The sequence below is a fragment of the Orcinus orca genome, chromosome 2 (genome assembly GCF_937001465.1).
Source record: "Orcinus orca chromosome 2, mOrcOrc1.1, whole genome shotgun sequence".
NCBI classification, from domain to species: Eukaryota; Metazoa; Chordata; class Mammalia; order Artiodactyla; family Delphinidae; genus Orcinus; species Orcinus orca.
In genome coordinates this window covers 190996843-191020729 of record NC_064560.1, presented here as the reverse complement: position 1 = coordinate 191020729, position 23887 = coordinate 190996843, and the positions used below count along the sequence as shown (strand labels likewise).

The following is a 23887-nucleotide window of genomic DNA, read 5'->3' as shown; positions in this document are numbered from 1 at the left end:
CACTTGGCCCCGAGAGTGGCGGCCTGCACCTCGAGCCCGGGCAACCGGGGCGCCTTCGGCACCGTCCGAATGGGGTGGAGGAGGGGAGGGATTCCGCAGGGATCGAGCGCAAAAAGGGGTCTCCACGAGTCAGTCCTTACTCCTTTCCCGCCCCCTCGGAGAAACTTGGTCGGGGGGGGACGGCAGGCAAGGAGCAAGACCCTCGGGAGCTGGAGTCTGCCTCGCGGGTGGATAAATAAATTATTAAGCGCCCAATACACAATAGCCTCACTAGATGGAGACGAGGAATCACTGCAGCGGCGCTGGCGGCAGCTGCGGCGGCGGAGAGCGCGGGCGGGAGCGCAGCCCCGGGCGGGAGGCGGGCGAGCTCTGGCTCGGCTCACGTCTGTTTTCCTTTTTCGTGCATTATTTATTTCGCCTCCGCCCGCGGCCCTGCGGCCAGAACAGGCGCTCGAGGCCAGCGCCTCTAGCCGCTGCTTCTCACGGGTTGGCGTGACGGGCGGCCGGAGCTCGGGCACACCAGCGCCCCGGGCAGCCGCGCGGCGCCACCGGGGAGGGCGGGGACCCGGGGAGGGCACGCACCGCCCGCTCCAGGCGGCTAGGAGGAGACTTTCCCCGCCCTCCGCCTCCGCCTCGGCAGCCCGCCCCGGCCGTGGGCGCGGGGTGCAGCCCCTCCCGCCCCGCGCGCGGCCAGGCGCAGCCCGGAGCCACCGCGCCCTGCGCTCCGTGCGAGCGCGCCCTGCCGGGGCCCCCGGCTCAGCCGCCCCGGAGGCCCAAACCGCGCGCAAACTTTTGCTCCAGTGCCCGGCGCTCCTCCCAGGCATGTGAAGCCCCCAGGCGCCCGCGCAGTCACCAGGGTGAGGACCGAGGCCCCGCCTAGAGGGCGGGGGACTGGGGCGGCGGCTGGCTTTAAATGGGGGCCGTCCGGCCGCTCGGGAACAGATTCTGCCGCGGGGGGGAGCGGGCGCCTCCCTTCCTCGCGCCGAGGATCGGCTGGGGCCGCCGCCAGGCAAGGTGGCGTAAGGCCCCGGAGGGGTGCGGGCGGAGATGGAGACGCGGGGGGAGCTCGTGCCCTGAGGCCGAAGGCCGGGGCTCGGCAGAGCGCGAGGGCAAACGGGGCGCGCACTGAGGTGCATGTGTTGCAGTGTGCGCAGTGAGGGCCGGTGGGGCAGAGAGGGTGCACGCAGCGTGTACATGCGGGGTCAGCGAGCGTGCGGGCAGGAGTCGGTGGGTGTGCACGGCCGTTTCTGTGGGTGTGCACGCAGGGTGAATGGTGCCCGCCGGGTTTGAAGTGTGCTCTCAGTGGGAGAGAGTTGTGCATGGCTGTTTCTGGGGGGGTGCACGGGCCTCAGTAAGCGTGCTTGGCTGTTTCTGGAGGTGTGCATGGGGCCAGGGTTTGCGCGCAGGATTCCGGGGGCGTGCACCACGACGGACTGTAAGTTCTTGGATGCCGGCCCCTGTGAGTGTGCATGAAGGGTCAGCGAGGATGCAAGCTGGAATGAAAGGCCAGGCTTGGTTTACGAGGGTGCCCCAGGGTGCGGGGCGTGCCCGCCCAGCCGGGACTGCTACGTGTGTGCGGGTGCGCGACCACGGTGGTGCCGGCGGCGCCTGCCTGACCCGAGCTTTGCTCCCCTGACAGTTCGCCCCGGGAGCGGGTGCCGCGGGCCGAGATGCTCCTCCGGGACCTGGTGCTGCGCCGTGGCTACTGCTGGCCCTCACTGCTGCTGCACTGCGCGCTCCACCCGCTCTGGGGCTTCGTGCAGGTGAGCGGTGGCGCGGGCTGCGCGCGCCTGAGGACCTCCTGGTCAGGACCGGGTAGGGGGTGGTTGTCACTTCACTCCCACGACCCTGGCTTCCTGAAATCGCCCCTCTGATTGGTCCTGGGAAGAGTTTAGGAAGAGAAAGGATGCATACTCTCGCTCTGAAAGATAAGAAACTCCTGAAGGAGGCTTCGGTCCTGGCCTGCTGAGGCCTTCAGGACAGCGCCTTGGAACAGAAAGGGCTGAGGGAATGCCTTCTTGATGATAATATTCTATTGCAGAAATGCAGACAAAGAAACCTTAGAGCTTTTACAAAGTTAAAAAGAAAAATGATACCAAGAATATACCTTCTTTATTTCCCATCAGAGCCACTAGTAAGCTTCATATTAGCCTTCTTAAACTGGACTTCAACACAGAAGGGGTTGTTTCTTGTAGGTAGTAGAGTTGAGGATGTGGACAGGTTTTGCGAGGTGGCCACTGGTGGGGGAATGTAAGAAAGAGCTGTCCATCTAGAAGGACTGCCTGAGGATGGAATCTTCACCCCGGGTCCCCCAGTCCCCAGGGCAGAGACCAGGTAGCCACCAACTCGAGTGACCTGTGTTAGGGTCAGAGAGATGGTAAGATGGGATGGTCCCTAGTCCCTCCCAGAATGCACACAGTCAGCAGTACAGTGGAATGGTGAAGAGGTGGACTTTGGTGTCAGCTCTGAATTTTGAGCCCCAGCTCTGCCCCTTACCAGCTGGGGGACTTTAGACAGTGCGCTTAACCTCTCTGGGCTCTGGTTTCTTCTTCCTCCCTGTGCTATTATAAGTACTTGATGAGATAAAGATTACTTAGCGCAGCTCCTGAACCATAATAAACGCTAAATGGTAGCTGGTGCTGCTATTATTGATGTTAGTAATAGTAACGTCACTCCTCTGTCTGGCTAGCCAGGTACTCTGTTGATTGCTACGTAGTCTGATCAACAATTTTGAATGGTTTTGATCAGCATTTTTACCATTTCAGTCATTGAAATACCCACTCTGGGGTGTTTGCAGCTTCATGTCCTTCTGTTGGCATTTTGGGGCTTGGGGACTATTCAGGTAGTTGCCCTGAGTAGGAAGTGACAGTCCAGAGAAGATGGGATTGAGCAACACTGCTTGCCAGGCTGCCAAGGCTCATGAGCTGTCCCAAGTGACGGGGCGTTGCTGGGAACCAGGGTGGTCAGTCCTGCTTGTATGGCAGCCCTGGTGAGCCCTGGAGAGAACCAGGGGCTCTAATGCTGGAACCAGCCAGCTCGGGGGAGAGCTCGAGTGGGGGAGGGGCATACCCCCTGCTGCAGCGCCAGGCCCATCTTGTGCTCTCTTCCCTGGCTTGCTTCTGTGTCACTCACAGTTGTTTTCCTTTCGGAATTTGACAGCTTTGTTTAATGTGTGAAGCGGCAGTTATTAAACTCAGCTGTGCCTCCTTGGGATTCAGAATTTTGTCACTTCGAAACACTTGGGTGGTTTGGGACCAGTTTCTCTCGTTCAACTTTTAGCTGAACCTCAGGTGTTAAGCTCACTTCCTTTTTGTATTCGTTTGTTTACAATTTTCCCTCTTCTGGGAGACTTTTTCAGCTAGTACAGAGAGCAACATGATGATGTTGTTAATCTCCAAGGACTGGAATTTTCTGCAGGAACTAGCAGGATAGAAACAGCAGCTCCACCACCTCCCTACCCACTCCCACCACCAAAAGAAAGGATTTTGTAAAGTAGCTTTGTTTTTTAGCAGTGTTCTTCAGCCAGGCAGTGCTCACACAAGCAAATGTGTGTGTGAGTTTGTGTGTGTGTATTTCAGATGCTGTTTACTCAATACAAATCAAGTTTTGTGGAAATCAATTAGAAAAGAAATCCTCCAGGCAAGTAGAACGGGTAAAATCTTGGCTGGAGGCACTGGAAAGATTAATCTACAAATGATAAGGACGGAGAAGTCAAGGGAAAAGGGGCTTTGGAAGGAATGGATTTGGTTTTTGAGCAAAAGAGCCGAAACCAGAAGAGAGGGGAGAAGGGGAAAAATCGAAGTGCACAAAGCCATGTGTTTCCCTTTAATTGGAGAGAGTGTCATTTGTCACGTCATAGGAGTTTCTTGAATATAAAGAAATCTATCTGTGCTTTCATGAGCTTTTTGCCTGAAGAATCCCTCTAAGTAGTAAACATCTGGAAGGGGGAGACCAGCACAATAATTGGTGAAGCAAGAGGTCTGTGGTCCCTCAAAGCATCAGGTTCCAACCTTGAGATCAGCCCGGAGCCTCTGGCTGCTGCCTGGATGATAAGAAACGTAATCATTACAGTCAGATGACATTAAATGGCCACAAGGTTGGTGGGGGCACTCTTGAGGCTCTTCCCTTTTTTCCTTCATGTGTCTGGAATTGAGATTTTGAGCTTTTGTGACTTAGGGTTCTTCTAAGTTCACTTCCACATGAGTCCTTTTTTTTTTTTTTTGCAAGTGAAGAGGATGGCAGGCTGGCGAATTTATTAGGTGTGACAGGAGTGTGTCTCATCAAGTTGCTGTGGCGCTGCAACAGTATCGAGTTACTGTCTCGATAAAAGATGCCAGAAGCCATCATCCTTGTGGGCGCCCCCCTAAAGCAATTGTCATGGAGACAGGCTCTGATCCGGGCCTGTGGGTCTCTGTGTGGCAATGAGGAGCCATCCCAGACCCAAGCGATGCCGACCCCCTGCCCCTGTGGTCAGTCATTACAGCTTCACTTATCCAATTGTGTGCAATTATTGGGCACCTACTGTTTGCCAGGCCTCCCGTGTTAAGTGCAAGAGATCTAGGGGTCCCTGCCTTCATGGCATTGACAGTCTAGCACTGGAGAGATTGTTAGACAAGTCACAATAGGCAGGGGTGCTCAATAGGAGCAAATAGCTTAGAAACAGGAGCTTGTGGAGGATTCAGAGAAACCTCGCGGATGCAGTGCTTCAGCTGAGACACGGACAAGGAGAAATCAGGAGTCAGGATGCAAGCGTGAGTGAAGTGTCCAGGCGGAGGAGGGAACAGCCCCGAGGTGGGAGGAGAGGGCAGGGCATTGGAAGAACGCGGGTGAGGCCTCTGTTGTAAGCCACTAACATCGTGTCTTACAGTTTGGACTTGATCCTGAGGGCTCTGGGGGCCGTGGAAAGTTTTAAGAAAGAGACGACACAACCTCAGATTGGCATTTTAGAAATCTCAGTCCAGCTCCAGCACAAAGTTTGGATTCAGGGAGGGGGTGAGGCAAGGGGCACAGGGGCTGGTGAGAGGAGGGTTGCCAGATTTAGCAAATAAAAATACAGGCGGTCCAGTTCAATTTTCAGATGAACAATGGATCGTTCTTGAGCGTTAAGTATATCCCATACAATATTTGGGACATATTTATACTTAAACAATGTTGTTGTTTCTCTAAAACTTTACAGGGTGCCCTGTATTTTATCTGGCAACGCTAGGAGAGAGGCAGGGCTACCCAGGGGGGGATGTGATGGTGTCCTGGTTTAGGGCTGTAGCACTGGGAGTGAGGAGAGGTGGATGGATTCAAGGACTATCTAGGAGGACTGGGCCAGAGAGCTACACTGGTTGGCCAGAAGTGGGAGCTGGCTGCCCCAGCACTGTGTCCCCCAGACCACGGTGCCAGGGACCAAATCCAGTGACTGCGGAAGCTCTCTGGGCCCCAGGATTCTGGCCCCAGGAGGACGCGGCAGAGCAGGGACAGGATGGCAGGAGATGGCGAAACCGGAATAAAAAGTGGTCACAGGAAGTCACGATACCGGCTTTAGGCGGGTGGTTGACCTCTCTGGGCCTCTGCTCCTTCTTGGTTAAGTCTAGCTAAGAGCAAGTGACTTCAGGGGCAAGTTTCTTCTCCTTGTAAGACTCCCCAGGATGTAAACCAACCAAGCCAGGCATTGAGACAAGCTCGTGGTACTGAGGTTTCCTCTCTGCTGGTCTAAACACAACACTGCCGACCCGCAGAATCCCAAAGTGGACCCGGAGCTGGGGGATGGGGTAGATCCCATGTTTCTCCACTGCTGGGCAGACAGTCCCCGGCACACATTTTTACTGAGCGCCGACGGAACGCCGGGCCCTGTGCAACTTTGGTAAATCACTTAGCTTTTGCCAAGCCTGTCGTCCCAGCCAGTAAGCGTGGATGATAAGAGCTACCTCTCTTCATTATCCTCATGGCGAAAGGAGAGCCTGTTTCCCATGACTGACACACAGTAGGGCTCAGGAAGTCACGCTTAGTCAGGATTGATAAAGCACAGACCCACTACCTTTCTGCTCCAAGATGCTCACAACTTAGTGTGGAAGGACATTAACAGTGGGAAAAGGGCCCCAAAGGGGAGGGTTTACGAGGTGAAGAGGCAGCACTGGGCAGCTGGGTCTCATCTGGGGGGGCGTGGGGTTCAGGACAGATTGCCTGGGAAAGCCATGTAAGAGCTGGGTTTGAAGGATGCATAGAAGTCGGCAAGTGGATAAAGGACCTGTGTAACCAGCTGTCAGTCTAGGGAGGCTCAGCGGCCACAGGCTTGCACTGGACCAAACCAGTGAGGAGCCCCAGGGGTCCCCGCCTTGGGGAGAAGGACAGCCCGCTCAGGCTCGCTAATTTTGTGATGACCTTTGGGTAAGCAGTTATGCCCGCTCGCATTTCAGTGGGACCGTTACACGAGAGACCACAGATGTTTAACACGCCGTGTGTGCCTGCACTTCCCCCACTTCAGCCTTGAAACTTGGCCCTGGTTTCCCTGCCTGTAATTTCATCACATTAAGCACTCTTATCCATATGTGCCCTTACAGCCTCTCACGAAAATAGGTCATTGTTTTGGGCCAGGTTAAAGAAACGTGCTCCCCTTGAACGTTCTTGCAGAAATTGCACCTCGGAGGGTGGGAAAGTAATTGCTTTGGTGATGGCATTGCTTGAGGTTTGCCCACTTGGTAGAGTTCAGCGGAGGAGCAATCTCAGAGGCCAGCCGTTGGGAGAAGGGAGAGTTCGAGCAACCGCCATGGTCTTAGAAGGTCAGAATCCAGATGGTGATGGGAGGGCTGACAACTACGCTGGGGGAGAAGCCAGTGGATTTGCCATGACATCTAAGGAGTTAATCATCTCCGTAAAATAACAGAAAAGGCTCACGGTCTGAGGAGATGCTCTTCCCGGCGGGAGGTAAGATTGCCTTCCAGAGTTTGAAATGCAGTCAGTGGTCCTTTAAAAACACTAAAAGGTGGTGAGCAGGAGCTTCCTGGCCTCGTCAATATTAAGTCAGGGCTGTGAATCAATCCACCGCCTGCTGCCATTCCGGTAGCCGTTACCCATCCTGTTCACACCTGCCAAGTGGCAAGGGAGCAGCCGAGCCCTGCTGGCTCTGTCTGCGGGCCTGGAGCACGTGCAGCAAAGGGTCTGCACTGGCCCCCAAAGGCAGGCCTTCCGTGGCTGGTTGCAGGGAAATTGGGGATCTGGGTTTCTACTCACCGGAGATGACAGCCAGAGAGATGAACTGTGGGCATCACTGAAGTAGGGGGTGACCACCAACTCTTCCTTCATGTCTTTAAATCAGCTGTTCTCTGGACAGGCAGAAAATGCTAGGTTCAAAGGTCTATGGCACTCTGCCATAGAGAGGGATGTTGGCAGTTGGTCTAAACCAGCCATTCTCTCACTGGCTACATAGTTTAACCTGGGCTGCTTCAACAAATACGCATGCGCAGCTCCGCCTGTAGAAATTCTGACTTAACTGGCGTGGGAAAAGCTCGAGCATGGGTATTTTTTAAAGCTGCCTGGAGATTCTGATGTGCAAGAAAGGCTGGGAACCGCTGGGTGAACACAACCCACTTTTGCTCCCCTTTTTAGTTTACAGATGGGGAACGTGGGACTGGTGTTGAAAGAACACCAGCCCAGGAATCAAGAGGTGTGGATTTTGGTGAATTCCAGGCATTTCCTTAGGTGTTATGATGGCGAGAGAAAAAACAAAAGGCCTGACCCCTGACCCCATAGACCTTAGAGTCCAGTGGTAGATAGGCGGCTGAGCTAGGTAAAGGCCCCCGTGTGGATTTCTGCCTCACAGAGTGAAATCCGGTGCCAGGAGCACCTGTAAAATGGAGATCTGACCTGGTGGGGGCGGGGGCGGTCAGAGATGCTTCCCTGAGGAGGTGATGGCCAAGCTGAGTAATGGCTAAAGCAGAGGGAAAGGTGTCGGAGAAGATTCCAGGCCACTGGAGCAGCGTGCTCAAAGGGAGGGAGCGTGACCAGGCGCCAGGCACCGGAAGGAGGGCTTTGAGAGCAGAGCAGAAGGCCAGAGCAGGAGGGGAGGGGGGCCCTCCCTTGCAGGGCCCTGTGGCCCGGTGATTCCCCGGAGCTGTGGGTGAGCGTCCGGGCGTGGCGGGGCGGGGGGCTGCAGGCAGTGTGGTCAGGTGTGTTTCCCACAAGGCCACTCGGGTGGCTCGTGCATCACACTGGGGAGGTTGCTCTGCTCCCCTTCGTCACGTGCGCCACCAGAGCAGAGGCCTGGCCGGGTAAGGTTCCTCCCCCAAGGTGGGGGGGCCTTGGCCCAGAGTGGACACAGAGAGGCCATCAGGAACTGTGGCCAGAGAGGAGGCGAGGGCTTGGTCCTGCACCGTAGCCGGATAGATGGGAGAAGCGGTTAGGTCAGGTTACGCAGAAGGTAAAATCAGTGTCCTGTCACCATCTGGGTGTGAGAACCTCAGGCGGCCACTTCTCCTGCCTGGGCCTCAGTTTCCTCATTTGCACGATGGGGAGATTCTAGAAGCCTCTCATGAATGCCCAAGCCAACTGTCCCGGTCCCACAGAGCTGGAAATACAACCTAGGTCTCCATCCCTGCCAGGCCAGCCCCGCGTAACACTGTTCCCTGCGACCCAGCCCAGTTTCTGGCTCTTCCTCCTGCCTAGGTCTGGGGAGGGGTGCGTGCGTCGGGGTGGTCCCCTTTGGGCTCCCAGATGCCGCATTGGCTTCTCTCGGGCGCCCGTGCCCATTCCTGCAGGTGACACACGGGGAGCCCCGGAAGTCCTGCTCCAAGGTGACGGACAGCTGCCAACACATCTGCCAGTGCCGGCCCCCGCCCCCACTGCCCCCGCCCCCACCGCCCCCGCCGCCTCCCCGACTCCTCTCCGCCCCAGGTAAGTAAAGGCTCAGCTCTGGTTCCGGTTTCTCTTCGCGTTTTCCGGGGCCCAGGAAGGACCTGGGAAGCAGGTTCCCGGGAAGCCAGGAAGCAGAGGGCAGCCTTGCTTCCTTTGTAATTTTCCACTGGCCGAGCAGGAGGGAAGCCAAGACCCAACTTTTCCCTGCAGTCTGCAGAACGCCTTTCCCACAGAATGTTCCTGTGAGATGGAGAAGGATGTTTCTCCATTGGTTAATCAGATAAAAGTCAATCTCCATTTGATGAGTGGCTCTGCCTGGATTGTTCCGAAGGCCAGACCTTGAAGGGGGGCAACCATGGGCACTGGTCTGAAATACCCCTCCCATGAGCATGGTTTCATTTTTTGATTTTAATTCATGTGTAAGGGAGCAATTAGTATAGAACCGAGGTGGAGGCTCTGAGAGCAAAGTTACACGGGTGCCGTTCAGCTATTTGCAGCAAGTTCTGCTACACACACACACACACACACACACACACACACACACACACACACACACACGCGCATCCCCTCCCCCGCCCCGTCACTTGTTTTCCTTGATTTCATCTCTGAACAATCTGATTGCAAACAAAGGAGGGTTTCTTTGCCAGAAATGGCTTCAGTCCTGACCCGTAGGGGTTAAGTTCCCTGCTTACAATTGCCAGTTGATAAGGTCTCTAACAAGAGATTCTGTATTCGGGTTTGATCACTCAAGTTGCGGCCTATAGAATGCCCAAGCTCATGTGTGGAGCCACCTCATTAAACACATCTCTGTTGAGTTATTTGGGGCATGTTTTAAATAACTTTGACGAGGCTTATTCTCTGGTAAGCCGTGTTTCCAAGCTTGCGGTGTGCAGGCAGGGATGCGGTGTTCTGGTGGAATCTTTTGCAGTTCCCATGTGTTTCTGCACTTTGTCTGCTAGGCCCCCACCTGTCTCCATTCTTCCCTGACACACGTGGCTCAGTGCTTCTCAAAGTGTGGCCCTCAGCATCGCCTGAAGCATTCGTTTTAAAGTGACACTGCACAGGGCCACTTCAACCCACTGAGTCAGAGCCTTTGGGGTGGGACTTAGGAAGTGGCATCCTAACAGGTTCTGAGATGATGCAAGTGCAAGTTAAAGTCAAGAACCTCAGCCTACCAGGCCCTGTGCTCCCGGCCTCTGCAGGGTCCTGCCATCCCAAGATGCTCACCCTCCTTCTCTCTCCTGAAGGAAACCCTGGGCTGTACTGTAGGGCCCCACCTCAGGCCCCTGGCCCCTCACTCCCTTCCCTTCCATGAAATTCCTTCTCCCTCTTCTATTCAAGCTCCAGGCCCCTGCTGCTTCCAGGTGTGTTTGTACCTAAATGGATCCACATCCGCCAGTTAGAGTCTGTTCAGTTCATCTTGTGCGAACCGAGCATCTGTGCCAGACACAGACCTGAAAGACCATTCTGGTCTCTGGGATCTCTCGGCCTCAAGGAAGGCCTTCTGTCAGCAACCGACAAAAAGTGACCTGAGAGGGCACAGAAATTGTCCTCCAGGTGCACTGGAAATCCTTGAGTGGCTGGGCCAAACTACAGCCACAGTAACATTGACTTGGGTCTTCATAATAAATGGAATTGTTCTAGGTCATTGAAGGGGTGGTGGGGAAAGGGCATCCAGGCAGAAGGACCATCGAGAGCAAAGGCTTGGAGGTGTGACGCTATGGGACTTCTCATGGGAGGTCCAAGCCCCTCAGACTGTGATGTGCCTGTGTGCCTGGCCGAGTAGATCACATTTCATCCTGTGAATCGCTGTTTGCCAAACATTCCCCTATCCAGATACCTCCTGTTGTTTGCCTTATTTTTTTTTTCTTTAAACAGACTCACTTTTGTGTTGATACAAATTAATCTCCAAAGAAAACTTTAATAACTACCATCAGTGAAAAACCAGAATCACTTGCGTAAGTAGAAGGTGACATAAAAACAAATGCAAACACACCGGTGTTTTAAAGTTCTAGCCTGTCGTGAAAGGTTCTGAGCTCGAGGCCTCCTTTCTTTCTGCTAAAAAGGGAGCGCAGCAGGTGGTAGGTAGACGGGTGGCAGAGCTGTAGTAGCCCCGTGCGGAGATATTTCTCAAGAAAGAAATCAGAAGGTTTGTGAGAGAATCAAAAGGGGCCTAAGTTTCTTGTTCTATGTTTCTGTGTGTCTGAGCACCAGGTCCACGTGTCATCCAATACCAGCTCACTTACCTGCAGGGACACGCGCCCCATCCTTTAGGAAACGCTACTCTGGGCAGCGATGAGCCCACGAAGGTATTAAGCAAAGAAGTGACACGATCCCACACCGTCCGCTTCAGAGTCAACTTTCCTGACCATGTGGAGGGTGGATTGGGGTGAGCTACCCGACTGGGGTAAAGAGGGGACCACTGAGATACTTCAGGCCCCAGACCAGCCATGAAGGCCTGAAGCCAGGTGGGGGGCTGTGGAGAAGGGGAGGCGGGTGGCCGTGCCAGGTGTGAGGGGACGGAGGCCTCCTGTGAGCTTGAGGCCTGAGAGCACTTCCGGGTTGGAGGACAGCAGGTGTAGTTTGATTCTATGGTAGGACTTTTTCAGTTACAAGTAGCAGAAACCCATCTTGAAGTGGCTTAAGTGATGCAAAAACTAGAGAGAGCTGTTCGTTTTTTGGCTCATGTATTGGAATATTCCAGCAGCAGGTCTTATATGATGATGGTACTGGGTTTCTGTGTCCATCTCTCTCTTGTGATTTCTCCCGGGTCACCTTTTCTCTCAGGCAGGCCCAGTCTCTGTGGCTCCAGGCTCCAGGATTCCATCAACCTTACAGTTAGTAATCTCCCTACAAGGAGAGCTCCTCTTTCTCAATCATTCAACTAAAGACCCAGGGCTGACTTTCACTAGACCAGCTTGAGTCACATGTCCATCCTTGAACCAATCATGATGGCCTACGAGATGGAATGTGCTGATTGGTCAGGCCTGGGCCATGTGACCACGGTTGACAGTTGAGGCTTATGGATAGAGGTTAAGAGAGTGGTGGCTTCTGAAAGGAAAATCCAGGTAGAGGGGTTGTAACCCAAGGATGAAGACGTGGACACTGGGCAGGAGGACAGTGGATGCACCCCACAGCCATGGGGTTCCTGGCAGATTAGACCAGTGGCAGAGAATGTATTTTGTACACTGTCTTGGTCCTCACTGAGCTCAGCCCAGAACCCCACACACGAGTACTGCCTGGTAATGTCAGACAGAGCTATGGCCACGTCCACAACTTCTGCATATTCTTTAATCCCTGAGGATTTAGCCTCTCCCAGAGGGCACGAGGCTTCAGCAGGTGTGCACGGAGCTCCCCAGGTGCTGGCAGGGGCTTGGAAGTCAGCTATGATCAAGAGAGGAGCAGCTCCTGCCCACAGGGAGCTCACGGTGCGGTGGTCCATAATCTGCAGAGGGTGTGTCTAGGAGTGTCCTTTCCTGCCATCTTTCTGGATACACTGGCTCCAGGCACATGCCAGCCTTTGCTCCTTTGGTCATCAGGTGTGCCTGCATCCCTGCCGCTCACAAGGGCTTCTGATTTACCTGGTGAACGTTTGCCGAGTGTCTGCTCTGCGTCCAGCCCTGTGTCGGGTGCACTGGAGGCCCACAGAGAGTTGTTCTCAATGGCGGGGCCCGAGTCATGAAAAGACTGAGAACACGGCATGAGAGGTTGAGACCCTGAGCCTGGGTTGATGTGCTGGCTCTGCCACTTCCTCTGCATGATGATAAGAGGGCTGATAAACTTTTTTTTTAATTTTTATTTTATACTGGACTATAGTTGATTTACAGTGCTGTGTTAGTTTCAGGTGTACAGCAAAGTGAATTAGTTATACATATACATATATCTATTCTTTTTCAGATTCTTTTCCCATATACGTTATTATAGAATATTGAGTAGAGTTCCCTGTGCTATACAGTAGGTCCTTGTTGGTTATCTATTTTATATATAGTAGTGTGTATATGTTAATCCCAACCTCCCAATTTATCCTTCCCCCCAGCCTTTCCCCTTTGGTAACCAGAAGTTTGTTTTCTATGTCTGTGAGCCTATTTCCAGTTTGTAAATAAGTTCATTTACATCATTTTTTTTAGATTCCACATATAAGTGATACCATGTGATACTTGTCTTTCTCTGTCTGACTTACTTTACTTAGTATAATAATCTCCAGGTCCATCCATGTTGCTGCACATGGCATTATTTCATTCTTTTTTATGGCCGGGTAATATTCCATAGTATATGTGTACCACATCTTCTTTATGCATTCATCTGTTGATGGACATTTAGGTTGCTTCCATGTCTTGGCTTTTGTAAATAGTGCTGCAGTGAACACTGGGGTGCATGTATCTTTTCAAATTATGGTTTTCTTCAGATATATGCCCAGGAGTGGGATTGCAGGATCATATGGTAGGTCTGTTTTTAGTTTTTTAAGGAATCTCCATACTTCTCCATAGTGGCTGTACCAATTTACATTCCCACCAGTGGTGTAGAAGGGTTGAAACAGGGCTGGTAAACTTAAGCCTGAGTTTTAGGTGTGAGGTTTTCACCCACCAATGGGGTTGACTGGAGGATTCAGGTAAGGGGCAAGCACTTTTGAAAACTGGACCGGTGTCCATTGCTGCTAACCATTGTGGGAAACGGTATCCATTGCTGCTAACCATTGTGGGAAAATCTTTCTGACAAGGAGCAGCCTCTGAGTGTTAGACTTAGGGAAAAAAGAGGTGCTTTGGGAGAACGATATTTAATTCCAAAAAGGGCAGGAAGGGAGGATCAGGACAACATGGGAGAATTTCCAAGTAGACCTCGGATAGGCAGGAGCACGGGGTGGCCGGACAGTCCACGGAGAGGCTGAAGCAAAGGCCCGGAGTTCGGAGCCCGAGGATCAGGCAGGAGGCGCCCTGCTGCAGGAATGTCCTTCTGCAGGAGTGTGGACGTCGGTCCATGTGTCGGGGATAGAGGGAGAAAGAGGACACAGGGAAACCTCTGTACCTACTCACACAGACCTATAAAGTCGCCTGTAAAAGGAAGAGCCAGAAACGTTTGCCAGAATTGTTGGGCATCCTCCCTGTGGCCACGCAGGCCTCCCTCTTCATCCAAACAGCACCTGCTGCTGCCCTGCTGCTCCGGGCTACCAACGTATCTCAGGTTGGCCGGGACTCTCCTGGTTTTAGCCCTGAAAGCCATGCCTCCTGGGAAACCCTGTAGTCCTGGGCAAACTGGGATGGTGGGTCACCTACTGCTGGGCCACCCTTCTGGCAGTGGCAACATGGTCTTTCAATTTATTTCTTATGTTTTATTTAGTTTTACTGTGAAACTTTCAAGAGCACTGTCCCCTCACCCCCCGCCTCCAGCTCCATTCTAGAACGTGTTGATCATGGGGGCAGCTCAGCCCCACATTTGTCTGTGGGTCCCCAGCTCGGCTGCCCCTCCCAGCCGCCCTGGGACGTCTGTTGAGACAGCCTTGCCCTGAGTCCTACTTGCCACCGAGAAGGAACTTGGAAAGGGTTCTTGTGATGTGGAAGATTCTTGACCAGCATCTCCAGTTTCTGCCCTTTGTTTCCCAAGCTCTGCCCACGTCCTTCACACTTTAGGTGGCGACTGCCTAGGGCAGCTGCACTTTGTAAACTTTTGCAAACAGTGGGAGGCACTAGACTGGGTGATTCTCAAATGCAGGTGTGGTCCGAATCCCCTGGTGGGCTTGTCCAAACACAGGTTGCTGAATCCCATCCCCAGAATTCCTGATTCAGTAGGTCTGGGGTGGGCCGGAGGATTTGCATTTCTAATATATTCTCAGGTGACACTGATGCGCTGGCTGGCCAGGGCACACCCTTTGAGAACCAGTGTCCTAGAGAACGGCAGTCAAGTCAAGGGGTTTTGGAGTTACGTGCAGCTCTTCCACTCCGAGCTCTGCGACCCTCGGCACATCTCATCCCTCTCAGCCTCAGTTTCCTCATCTGTAAAATGGAGCTAATGGTACTTAACCTCAGGAGGGATTGCAGTGAAGACTGGAAATTATACAGCCTGTACTTGGCAGAAACTACATGCTTAAAAGTGGTGTTACAGCACAGTGGCTCAGCCTGGCTGTCCTGCCCTCTAGATCTGGGGTCCACCCTTGTTTATGAGCTAAGTGATTTGGGCAACGTGTCCTTAACAGCTTGGGACCTCAATTTCCACATCTGTAAAGTGGGGCTAATGACAATACCCGCTGCATATGGGCTGGGCGGTTGTGAGTATTCCATGCCATGAAGTTAACACAGCGCAGAGCCTGGAACCCAAGTGACACTCACTGAATGGCAGCTAATAAGTAATACTAATGATAACAGTAGTAGTAATAATTATAATAATAGGTCACTGACGTTCAGGTTGGGAGTTGTTTAAACGTGGTTCCGGCACCTCGCTGCTGAGAAAGGAACATCTGATTAGAAACTCAGGGAGGAAATGAGTGCTTTAAGGATGTGTAGATGCCCCTAGGTATTCAACAGAAAAGAAAAGGTTTACTGAGAATACCACTCCTGCCCCAGTAGGGGCAGCTGTCACCAGGCTTGTGATCCCCGGGGTCAGCCCCAGAGTCCCTGGGTGAAAGTATTTCTGGAAGGCATGGGCAGGGGTGAACCCTGGCAAAGCAAAGGAATAGACGTGCTCGAGGGCCCGACCAAAAAGCCCACGGCAGCTGCCAGGGCTCAGGACTGGGCCGACTTTGTAAATGTCAGCGATGGCCCACTCGTCCCCGCGTGTGACTCAGACGCTGCGGCCGAGGAAGGAGCCGTGTACCAGCCCTCAAGGAAGAGCATGTACACCCCCTCCACGAGACCTGCTTCTGAGGCTGACGGGGCCAAAACAGCTGTGGCAGAACAGAGGCGTGAGCCTGCATTCCCATAGTGCCTGTCTTTAAGGGGCTCAAAGCTGAGATAGATTCGATTTTTCGCCTTCATTTTATTCTTAGGAACCCGAAGAGAGGTTGACTCCGCAAAGGTCACACAGCAGTGGTGGAGCTAGGAATGGGGCCACCTGGTTCCCTTCCTATGTGCCAAGGGCCACGTTTTAACAGAGAGAAGCAAATGGGACTGTGGAAGTTCTAGAATGCTTTTCTACTCAGCCAGAACACTAGGAGAAACTGGTACTCAGCCCCCGGTACTGAGGTGGAAGGTCTGTGCTTCCCTTCCCCTTTAATCCTCACGTACTCCTTTGTAGGAGGTCGTATCAGCCCCGATTTCCCTTAGGAGCCTGGGACTCAGAGAGGGTGACTTACTTGTTCTCGGCGGCCCAGCTGGTAAGGAGGGGAAGTACTTCCAGGTCACCGGATTACTTCCTGCCGAGTCCTCTGCCTAACTCTCCTCCTCCATCCCTGAGAGTCCGCTTCAGGGGTCCCCTTTCCTCTCCTTGAATGGGCCTCGCTCCTTCCTGTCTCGGAGCCTCTTGTATATACCAGTCCTCGTGTCTGCCAGGCATCCCCTCAAAGTAGTTAACCTCAACTCAGGCAGATCTCAGCTCAAATATCCTCCAGAAAACCTTCCCTGACTTCTACAGAGGTCACTCCGTTGCCTGTTCTGGGTCTCGATGGCTATGGGGTCAGTCGCGCCAAAAGTTAGTGGTTAAAAAAACAACCCAAGTGTACTGTCCTTTCCTCTCAGCAGTTATGGGGGGTGACGGGGCTCCACCAGGAGGGTCTTGCTCGGGGTCTCCGTGCAATTGTAATCAGTTGGCTGGAGCTGGAGCCACGTCGAAGGCTCCCTTGCTCGTGCCTGGTGGCTGACGATGGCTCCTGGAGGGGTCCCCAGCTGGTCTTGTTTCTCCACGTGGCCTGGGCTTCCTCACAGCATGGTGGCAGTGTTCCAAGCTTGAGAAGCAGGTAGAAGCTGTACGCCTTTGATGATGTAACCGAGGAAATCATGCGGCATCATTTCCGCTGCATTCTGTTCCTTGGACTTGAGTAACCAAGGCTGCTCAGCTTCTAGGTTCAGGGAATTCGATCCTACCTCATGGTAGAGGAGTGTCAGGGAATTTGTGTACGTTTTAAAACCACACACATACATACACACACTCTTTGAACTTTTTCTTTTCCTTTATAGCAATCATTCTACTCTTTATATCTAATTAATCATTTGACTAATGCCTGGGCTTTTTGCTGGATACAAAGAATTGCGTGTGTCCGCCGTGTCCACTTACAGCCCCAGCTTCTTAGCATATGCCTGGCACATCACAGGTCCTCAGTAGCTACTAATTTGTTTCTTTTGCAAAGATTCTTAACGCTCTACTGTATGCCAGGCACTGTGCAAGGTTCTGGGCACTGTGCCAGGCACTGTACAAGGTTCTGGGAGTGCAGCGGTGAACAGGATGGAAGGGTCCCTGTGTGGGGGACAGAAAATAAACCAAAAATATCGCCAGAAAAATAGAAGACAGTGTATCCTACAAAGGTAATTAGAATCACAAGATCTGATAGGGGGTGACTGGGCGGTCACTTAGATTGTGTGGTCTGGGGACAGGAGATGACATTTCAGCTGAGACCCGATTGAAGGGAAGGTGTGGGCAAGGAAGACGTGGGGGAAGAGCGTTCCCAGCAGAGGGAACAGCAGTGCGAGTTCCTCGTGCGCTCGGGGTGTGTGAGGGGCCGGGGCTGCTGGCTGAGGCGAGGCCCAGGGGGAGGGCCTGGGAGGCCAGGGAAGGGGTTGGGGTTTTATCTTAAGTGTAAGCAGAAGCTTCGAGAGGGTTTTGAGCAGGGCTGTGGTGTGGCCTCATTTATACTTTATAGAGCCCGGCTCCCAGCAAGGAGGGTGTCCCTTCGGTCCAGGGGGTGATGGGGGAGCCTGTGAGGTGGCCTGGATGGGGGGAGGGGAGAGGCAGCAGCGTCAAGGCCTGGTCTGATTTAAGATGGTTTTGGAGGTGAGGTGATGGCTGCGGTTGTAGGGAGCAAGGGCAGCAAGGATGCTGTTAGGTCCTGTGGAATGAAGAAGCGGGGAAGCCTCAGGACGTCACTCACAAGCTCCCCCTCCTTGGTCCCCTTGGACGTTTGTGATCTCAGCAGCGGGATAATGATGCAGACCCGGGTGGTGCTGGGAAGAGGCGAGCGTGTGACACGGGACTTTGGATATCCAACACAGGCTGTGTCACTTGGGTCGCTTCTTGTTTCACGGGCCATGTTGGTGCCAAGCTGGTCTTCACTGCCGCCGTTGATCTGGACCCTGGGGTATTGGATGTTCATCATTTGCGGGAGGAGGGGTTTCTGTGCTGTTATCTTTGAGCCACTTATCTGGTCTGTGAGTAGTAGGATCTGGTGGCTGGGCCCGGCTCTGTCTCTTACCAACTGCGTGCTGGCCACTCAACCTCTCTGAGCTTCCGTTTCCTCATCTGCCGAAGGGGGTTCAGGATGCCGTCCTCAGAAGGTACTTGGGGAGCATGAATAATATGTGGGCCTAGCCCAGCACCCGCTACGTTCCCACTCCCAATAAATGGGCTTTTGTCAATATAATCCTTGCTTGAGCAAATCTCTTATCCAAACCAGTCTCAGCTCTCCCATCCCTAAGAAGGCCTGGCTGGCTCTGCCCTGAGTTCCCCTCGACACTGAGCATCACGTGTATGGTAGCGTGATTTTCTTGTGCCCGAACTCGAGTGTCTGATATCCGTAATATCTTTCGGTACATGGAATCGTTTGTCTTCCATGTATTTGCTCATATCCAGCAAATAAAAGATTACAAATTGACGTGGACTTTAATTTCTTAACAAACCTATATTCGTTGATTTATTGAACAAATGTTTGCCAAGAGGTTGTGCCCTGGCAGGTCTCGGGGCTGCAGAGATGAGCTGCGCACAGCCCTGCCCTCGGGTAGCCTGCCTCTGGCTGGATGCCTGAGCCCTGCTGCATATCGGCATCCCCTGCGAGCTTTAGACACGACTGATGCCCGGGCCCGCCCTCAGTGGAGGTGCTTTTTGCATGAATCAAGGTTGAGACCCTCGGCTGGAACCAGAGGCCAGAGGCAGGAAGGGGTCTGTACCAGAAGGAGGAAGACGTGAGGGCCCAAAAGACTGATGAGGCTTGCACGTGCGTGACCTCCTGGTACGGCTACAGACGCTGTGATGACCCCAGAATTGGGGCCACACAGGGCAGGGAGGGTGCGGCCCCCATAATGGAAGGGGAGCCTGCTGGGTGGGGGGCATGATCCTGGCTAAAGGGCCCCGCCTGTCGCATTGGGATGGAAGGCTGGTTCTGACGCCCTCTGACTCTGGCCTCACGTGGACCTCGTTTTCCTCATAGGGCTGTTGAGAGGGTACATGAGTTTGAAGGTGACGGTGCTTAGAACAGTGCCAGCACGGGGTGATCGCCCTGCCAGACGTAGCTATTTCATATTATTACGGAAGTCATCTAGAATGTCCCTCTTACGTCCGGGTCAAAGCGGCCAGCCTGGCCTGTTTAGTTTCTGATCCAGTCCCTGAGGTCGGGGACTGTTGATTCGTCTTTGTCCCCAGAGACAGCTCAGAGCTTGACATGGAAAGCGCGCACTGAGTGTTTGACTATATGAATGCATGTGTGACTAAATGAGGAAGACAGAAGAGAAACTGTCCAGGGCAAGGGGGTAGAGAGGGGACTGACATGTTTTTAAGCGTCTGCCATTTGCCAAGGAGCATTTGGGACCATGTCTTATTTAGGGCTCGATGGAGGGTGGGGTGTCGACTTACCCAGGCAGAGCTGCAGCCCTGGCAGTTGGAAGCCCAGCCAGCGAGCCCAGGAAGGGCACCAGCAGCACCTGGTACAAGCTGTCACCTTTTTCCACTGTCATTGCCACAGTCAGACCCAGATGGACCCACATCTCCTAGCTAGGAGCCCACACCTCTCTTTAGCAGCCGAGAAAGCACGCCAGCATTCGAGCGAGTGCTCTCCTTTCATAAGGATACCTAATTCATATATTTAAAGAGCAGCAAATCACTCACAGACATTTACTCATTCAACAAACATATGGAGAGCTCTGCTGAGGCCACAGACTGAGGAGGACACAGTGGGTAAGACAGGGCGAACCCAGGGAAGCTTCAGCGGGGGACGATCCGGGCTCTGCTTTCTCTCATGTGGAGTTTGGGATGCCTGTGGACAGCCAGGAAAGGCAGAACACACAGGAATTGTAGGCTAAACGGAGCACCAAGTGTCCGCAGGCCGTCGGGCCCCTGAGAGGAGCGGGTCTGTCCTCGAGCAGGTGTCCTACAGGAGGCACTGGCTGAGCTGAGCGGGGATGATTCTCCAGGTGAGGGCTGGGCGTGCTCACAGCACAGAGAATGGCAGGAGCAAAGGATGGGAAGCCACGGTGATGGGAGGCATGGTGAGAGAGGAGTGGAGGCGTGGCAAAGCCTGGAGTCTCAGACTCACTGCCCGGGCGGTGCGAGCCCTGGAGGGTCCGACTGGGTCCGACTGGAGAGCTGCCACCTAAGCTGCCTTTACTCAGCCCTGGCTGGGGTCAAAGTAGAAGGAAGTTGAAAGCAGAGGGTGGGGAGGAGACGGTGGCCTGGGACAGGCAGCCGCTATGAAGCGTGAGAAATTTCAGGACTCAGTGACCAGCTGCTGTCCAGGGTGAGGGAAAAGGAAGACTCTGTCCTGGAGACAGGACACGAGGGAGAGGGATGGCCTCAGGAGTTCCAGGCTTTGTCACGAGGCATTGGAGGTGGCACAGGACAGCGGGGGAGATGGTTGGCTGGTGGGTCTGGAGTTGAGGGCAGAGGGCTGAGCTGGCCCTAAGGATGGGGTGGGAGCAGCAACGGCCTTGGGGCCAAAGTCACTGGAGATCAATCACCTGGGGAGAGCAGGGGGAGGACAGAGCCTGGGGTTCGGGGAAAGAGGAGCCCGAGAAAGGGCAGCCAGAGGGGAAGGAGGAAAACCAGGAGAGGGGAATAGGCAAGGAGTCGAGCGCTGGGAGGGCTCACGGGATTCGTAACCAGGCGCTGGTATCCACCCTCCTGTATCCACTTACCTTCTCCTCTAGAGTGGAGAAGAATGAAGGAGGAAGAAGCTTAAGAACTGAAACAAATGCGTGCTCCCACTTAGGGACCACTGGAAGTCAGGTGGTGATAAAGTTAGTCCAATCCAGGGAGGCTTCAGGGAGGAGGCGAGCCCACTCTGCATACCTGCAAGGTGGGGAGAGGTACGATTGGCCTCAGGAAGATGAGCTGAGTGGGAAAGGGCATGAGCAAGGTAGGGGAGCTAGTGTGGATGTGGCTGGGAGCAACCAGGGGCCCCCAGTGGAAGATCTGGTCTGCGTTGTCACAGGTGGGTGTGCTGATCAGGGTTCAGAAGCAGAGTCCCCGGGATGCTAGGAGCTGAGGCTGGGGGAGGCGATGGCAAGACCGGGAGACCTATATTCATTCAAACATTTCTTGAGCATTTCTACATTCCAAGAGCTTGGGCTACACCGTGGAACAAAGTCAATGCAGAGCTGCTACTCTGGCAGGGGAGAGAGAGCAGAGAACAATAAACTTGGTGAAACTTTAGGCTGTAGGGTGTGCTAGAAATGTAACTGCTATGGGAAGAAAGCAGCGAGGGGTGGCCGGACACTGCAGTTGCTACAAGGCGAGCAGCTCCACTGGGGTCTGCCCCAGAGATGCTGGGACCAGGGCTGTCCTGGAACCAGGACAGAACCATCTGATTTCAGGTCCCAGCGAGCCCCTCAATGAGCACTCGGATTCGAACAAGGCTCTGATGAAGGGCTTTGTAAGTGGCCTGGTACTGGTGTAATTAAAAGAGGGAAATGGTTTATGCATCTGCCAGGTGGGGGATGAACGCCTACCACCCAGTGCTTCCGGGTGTGACGCCTGAGTCCTTCATCACTTTCATGGCACTGTGATTGGCTATGCAGCCCAGATCTGCCCCACCTGTATCTCCAGGGCCCTGGGACTGGCATTCCCAAAGCCACCTCTTGGGTCTCAATCCTGGCACCCAGGTCTAGCCCAGAGCAGAGGCCTATTGTGGAGGAACCATCATGGAGGTCATTTCTGTGGGTACAGGAAAAGAGTTGAACTCTGTAAGAAACATGGTGATAGTTTCTCTGAAGTGAATCAATGCTGACAAATGAAAATAACAGTTAAGAGTTTAAATATACTCAGAAGCGAGAAGCCACTCTTTTTTTTTTTACTGAAGTCTAGTTGATGTACAATATTATATGTTACAGGTGTACAATATAGTGATTCACAATTTGTAAAGGTTAGACTCCATTTGTAGTTACTTAAAAATATTGGCTATATTCCCTGTGTTGCACAGTATATCTTTGTAGGTTTTTTGTTTTTTGTTTTTTCTTTAATTTATGGCTGTGTTGGGTCTTTGTTGCTGTGCGCGGGCTTTCTCTAGTTGCAGCGAGTCGGGGCTACTCTTCCTTGCAGTGCGCAGGCTTCTCATTGCAGTGGTTTCTCTTGTTGTGGAGCACGGGCTCTAGGTGCATGGGCTTCAGTAGTTGTGGCTTGCGGGCTCTAGAGCACAGGCTCAGTAGTTGTGGTGCTTGGGCTTAGTTGTTCCATGGCATGTGGGATCTTCCCAGACCAGGGCTCGAACCCATATCCCCTGCATTGACAGGCAGATTCTTAACCACTGTGCCACCAGGGAAGTCCCTGTAGCTTATTTTATACATAATAGTTTTTCCTCTTAATCCCCTACTCCTGTATTGCCCCTTCCCCCCACTGGTAACCACTAGTTTGTTCTCTGTATCTGTGAGTCTGCTTCTCTTTTGTTACATTCACTAGTTTGTCGTATATTTTAGATTCCACATATAAGTGACGTCATATAGTGTTTGTCTTTCTCTATCTGGCTTATTTCACTTAGTGTAATGCCCTCCAAGTCCACCCATGTTGCTGCAAATGGCAAAATTTCACTCTTTGTTCTTCTTTCTCTAGTTGCTTTAGATGTAACATTAGGTTGTTTATTTGAGATTTTTCTTGTTTCCTGAGGTAAGCTTGTATTGCTATAAACTTCCCTCTTAGAACTGCTTTTGCTGCACCCCATAGGTTTTGGATCATCGTGTTTTTGTTTTCATTTGTCTCTGGGTATGTTTTGATTTCCCCTTTGATTTCTTCAGTGATCCATTGATTGTTTAGTAGCATATTGTTTAACCTCCATGTGTTTGTGGTTTTTGCATTTTTTTTCATGTAGTTAATTTCTAATCTTGTAGCGTTGCGGTCGAAAAAGATACTTGATATGATTTCAATTTTCTTAAATTTACTGAAGCTTGCTTTGTGGCCCAGCATGGGATCTATCCTGGAGAATGTTCCATGTGCACTTGAAAAGACAGTGTATTCTGCTGTTTTCAGATGGAATGCTCTGTAAATATCAATTAAGTCCATCTGGTCTAATATATCATTTAAGGCCTGTGTTTCCTTATTGATTTTCTGTCTGGATGATCTGTCCATTGATGTAAGTGGGGTGTTAAAGTCCTTCACTATTATTGTGTTACTGTCAATTTCTCCTTTTATGTTTGTTAACACTTGCCTTACATATTGAGGTGCTCCTATGTTGGGTGCATATATACGTAAGATTGTTATATCTTCTTCTTGGATTGATCCCTTGATCATAAAATTGCATTTTTTTTGTGGCTGAGTAGTATTCCATTGTGTATATATACCACATCTTCTTCATCCATTCATCTGTTGGTGGACACTTAGGTTGCTTCCATATCTTGGCAGTTGTAAATAATTGGGGTACATGCGATGAACACTGGGGTTCATGTATCTTTTAGAATTAGTGTTTTTGTTTTTTTCAGGTATATACTCAGGAGTGGAATTGCTGGGTCACGTGGTAGCTCTATTTTTAGTTTTTTGAGAAACCGCCATCAAGAAGCCACTCTTGGTTTCTGCTATAAAAAAGCTCACAACCTGGGGCTTCCCTGGTGGCGCAGTGGTTGAGAGTCCGCCTGCCGATGCAGGGGACACGGGTTCGTGCCCCGGTCCGGGAGGATCCCACATGCCACGGAGCGGCTGGGCCCGTGAGCCATGGCCGCTGAGCCTGCGCGTCCAGAGCCTGTGCTCTGCAACAGGAGAGGCCGCAACAGTGAGAGGC

The 23887-nt window shown here is 52.7% G+C and overlaps 1 protein-coding gene across 6 annotated transcripts in view; it reads left to right on the top strand.

Moving 5' to 3' along the window:
* The first annotated feature begins 714 nt into the window (after positions 1-714).
* PRIMA1 (proline rich membrane anchor 1) overlaps positions 715-23887 on the top strand; it is a 63417-nt gene continuing 40244 nt past the window's right edge. For 2 of the 6 annotated variants that reach the window (XM_049705618.1, XM_049705619.1), the window contains exons 1-4: positions 1023-1227; positions 1640-1763; positions 6872-6912; positions 8742-8877. In XM_049705618.1, coding sequence (XP_049561575.1) covers positions 1135-1227; positions 1640-1763; positions 6872-6912; positions 8742-8877 — 394 coding nt within the window. In that variant the 5' untranslated portion in view covers positions 1023-1134. The other 4 variants (XM_033419296.2, XM_004262358.3, XM_049705620.1 and 1 more) reach the window with 4 other exon arrangements.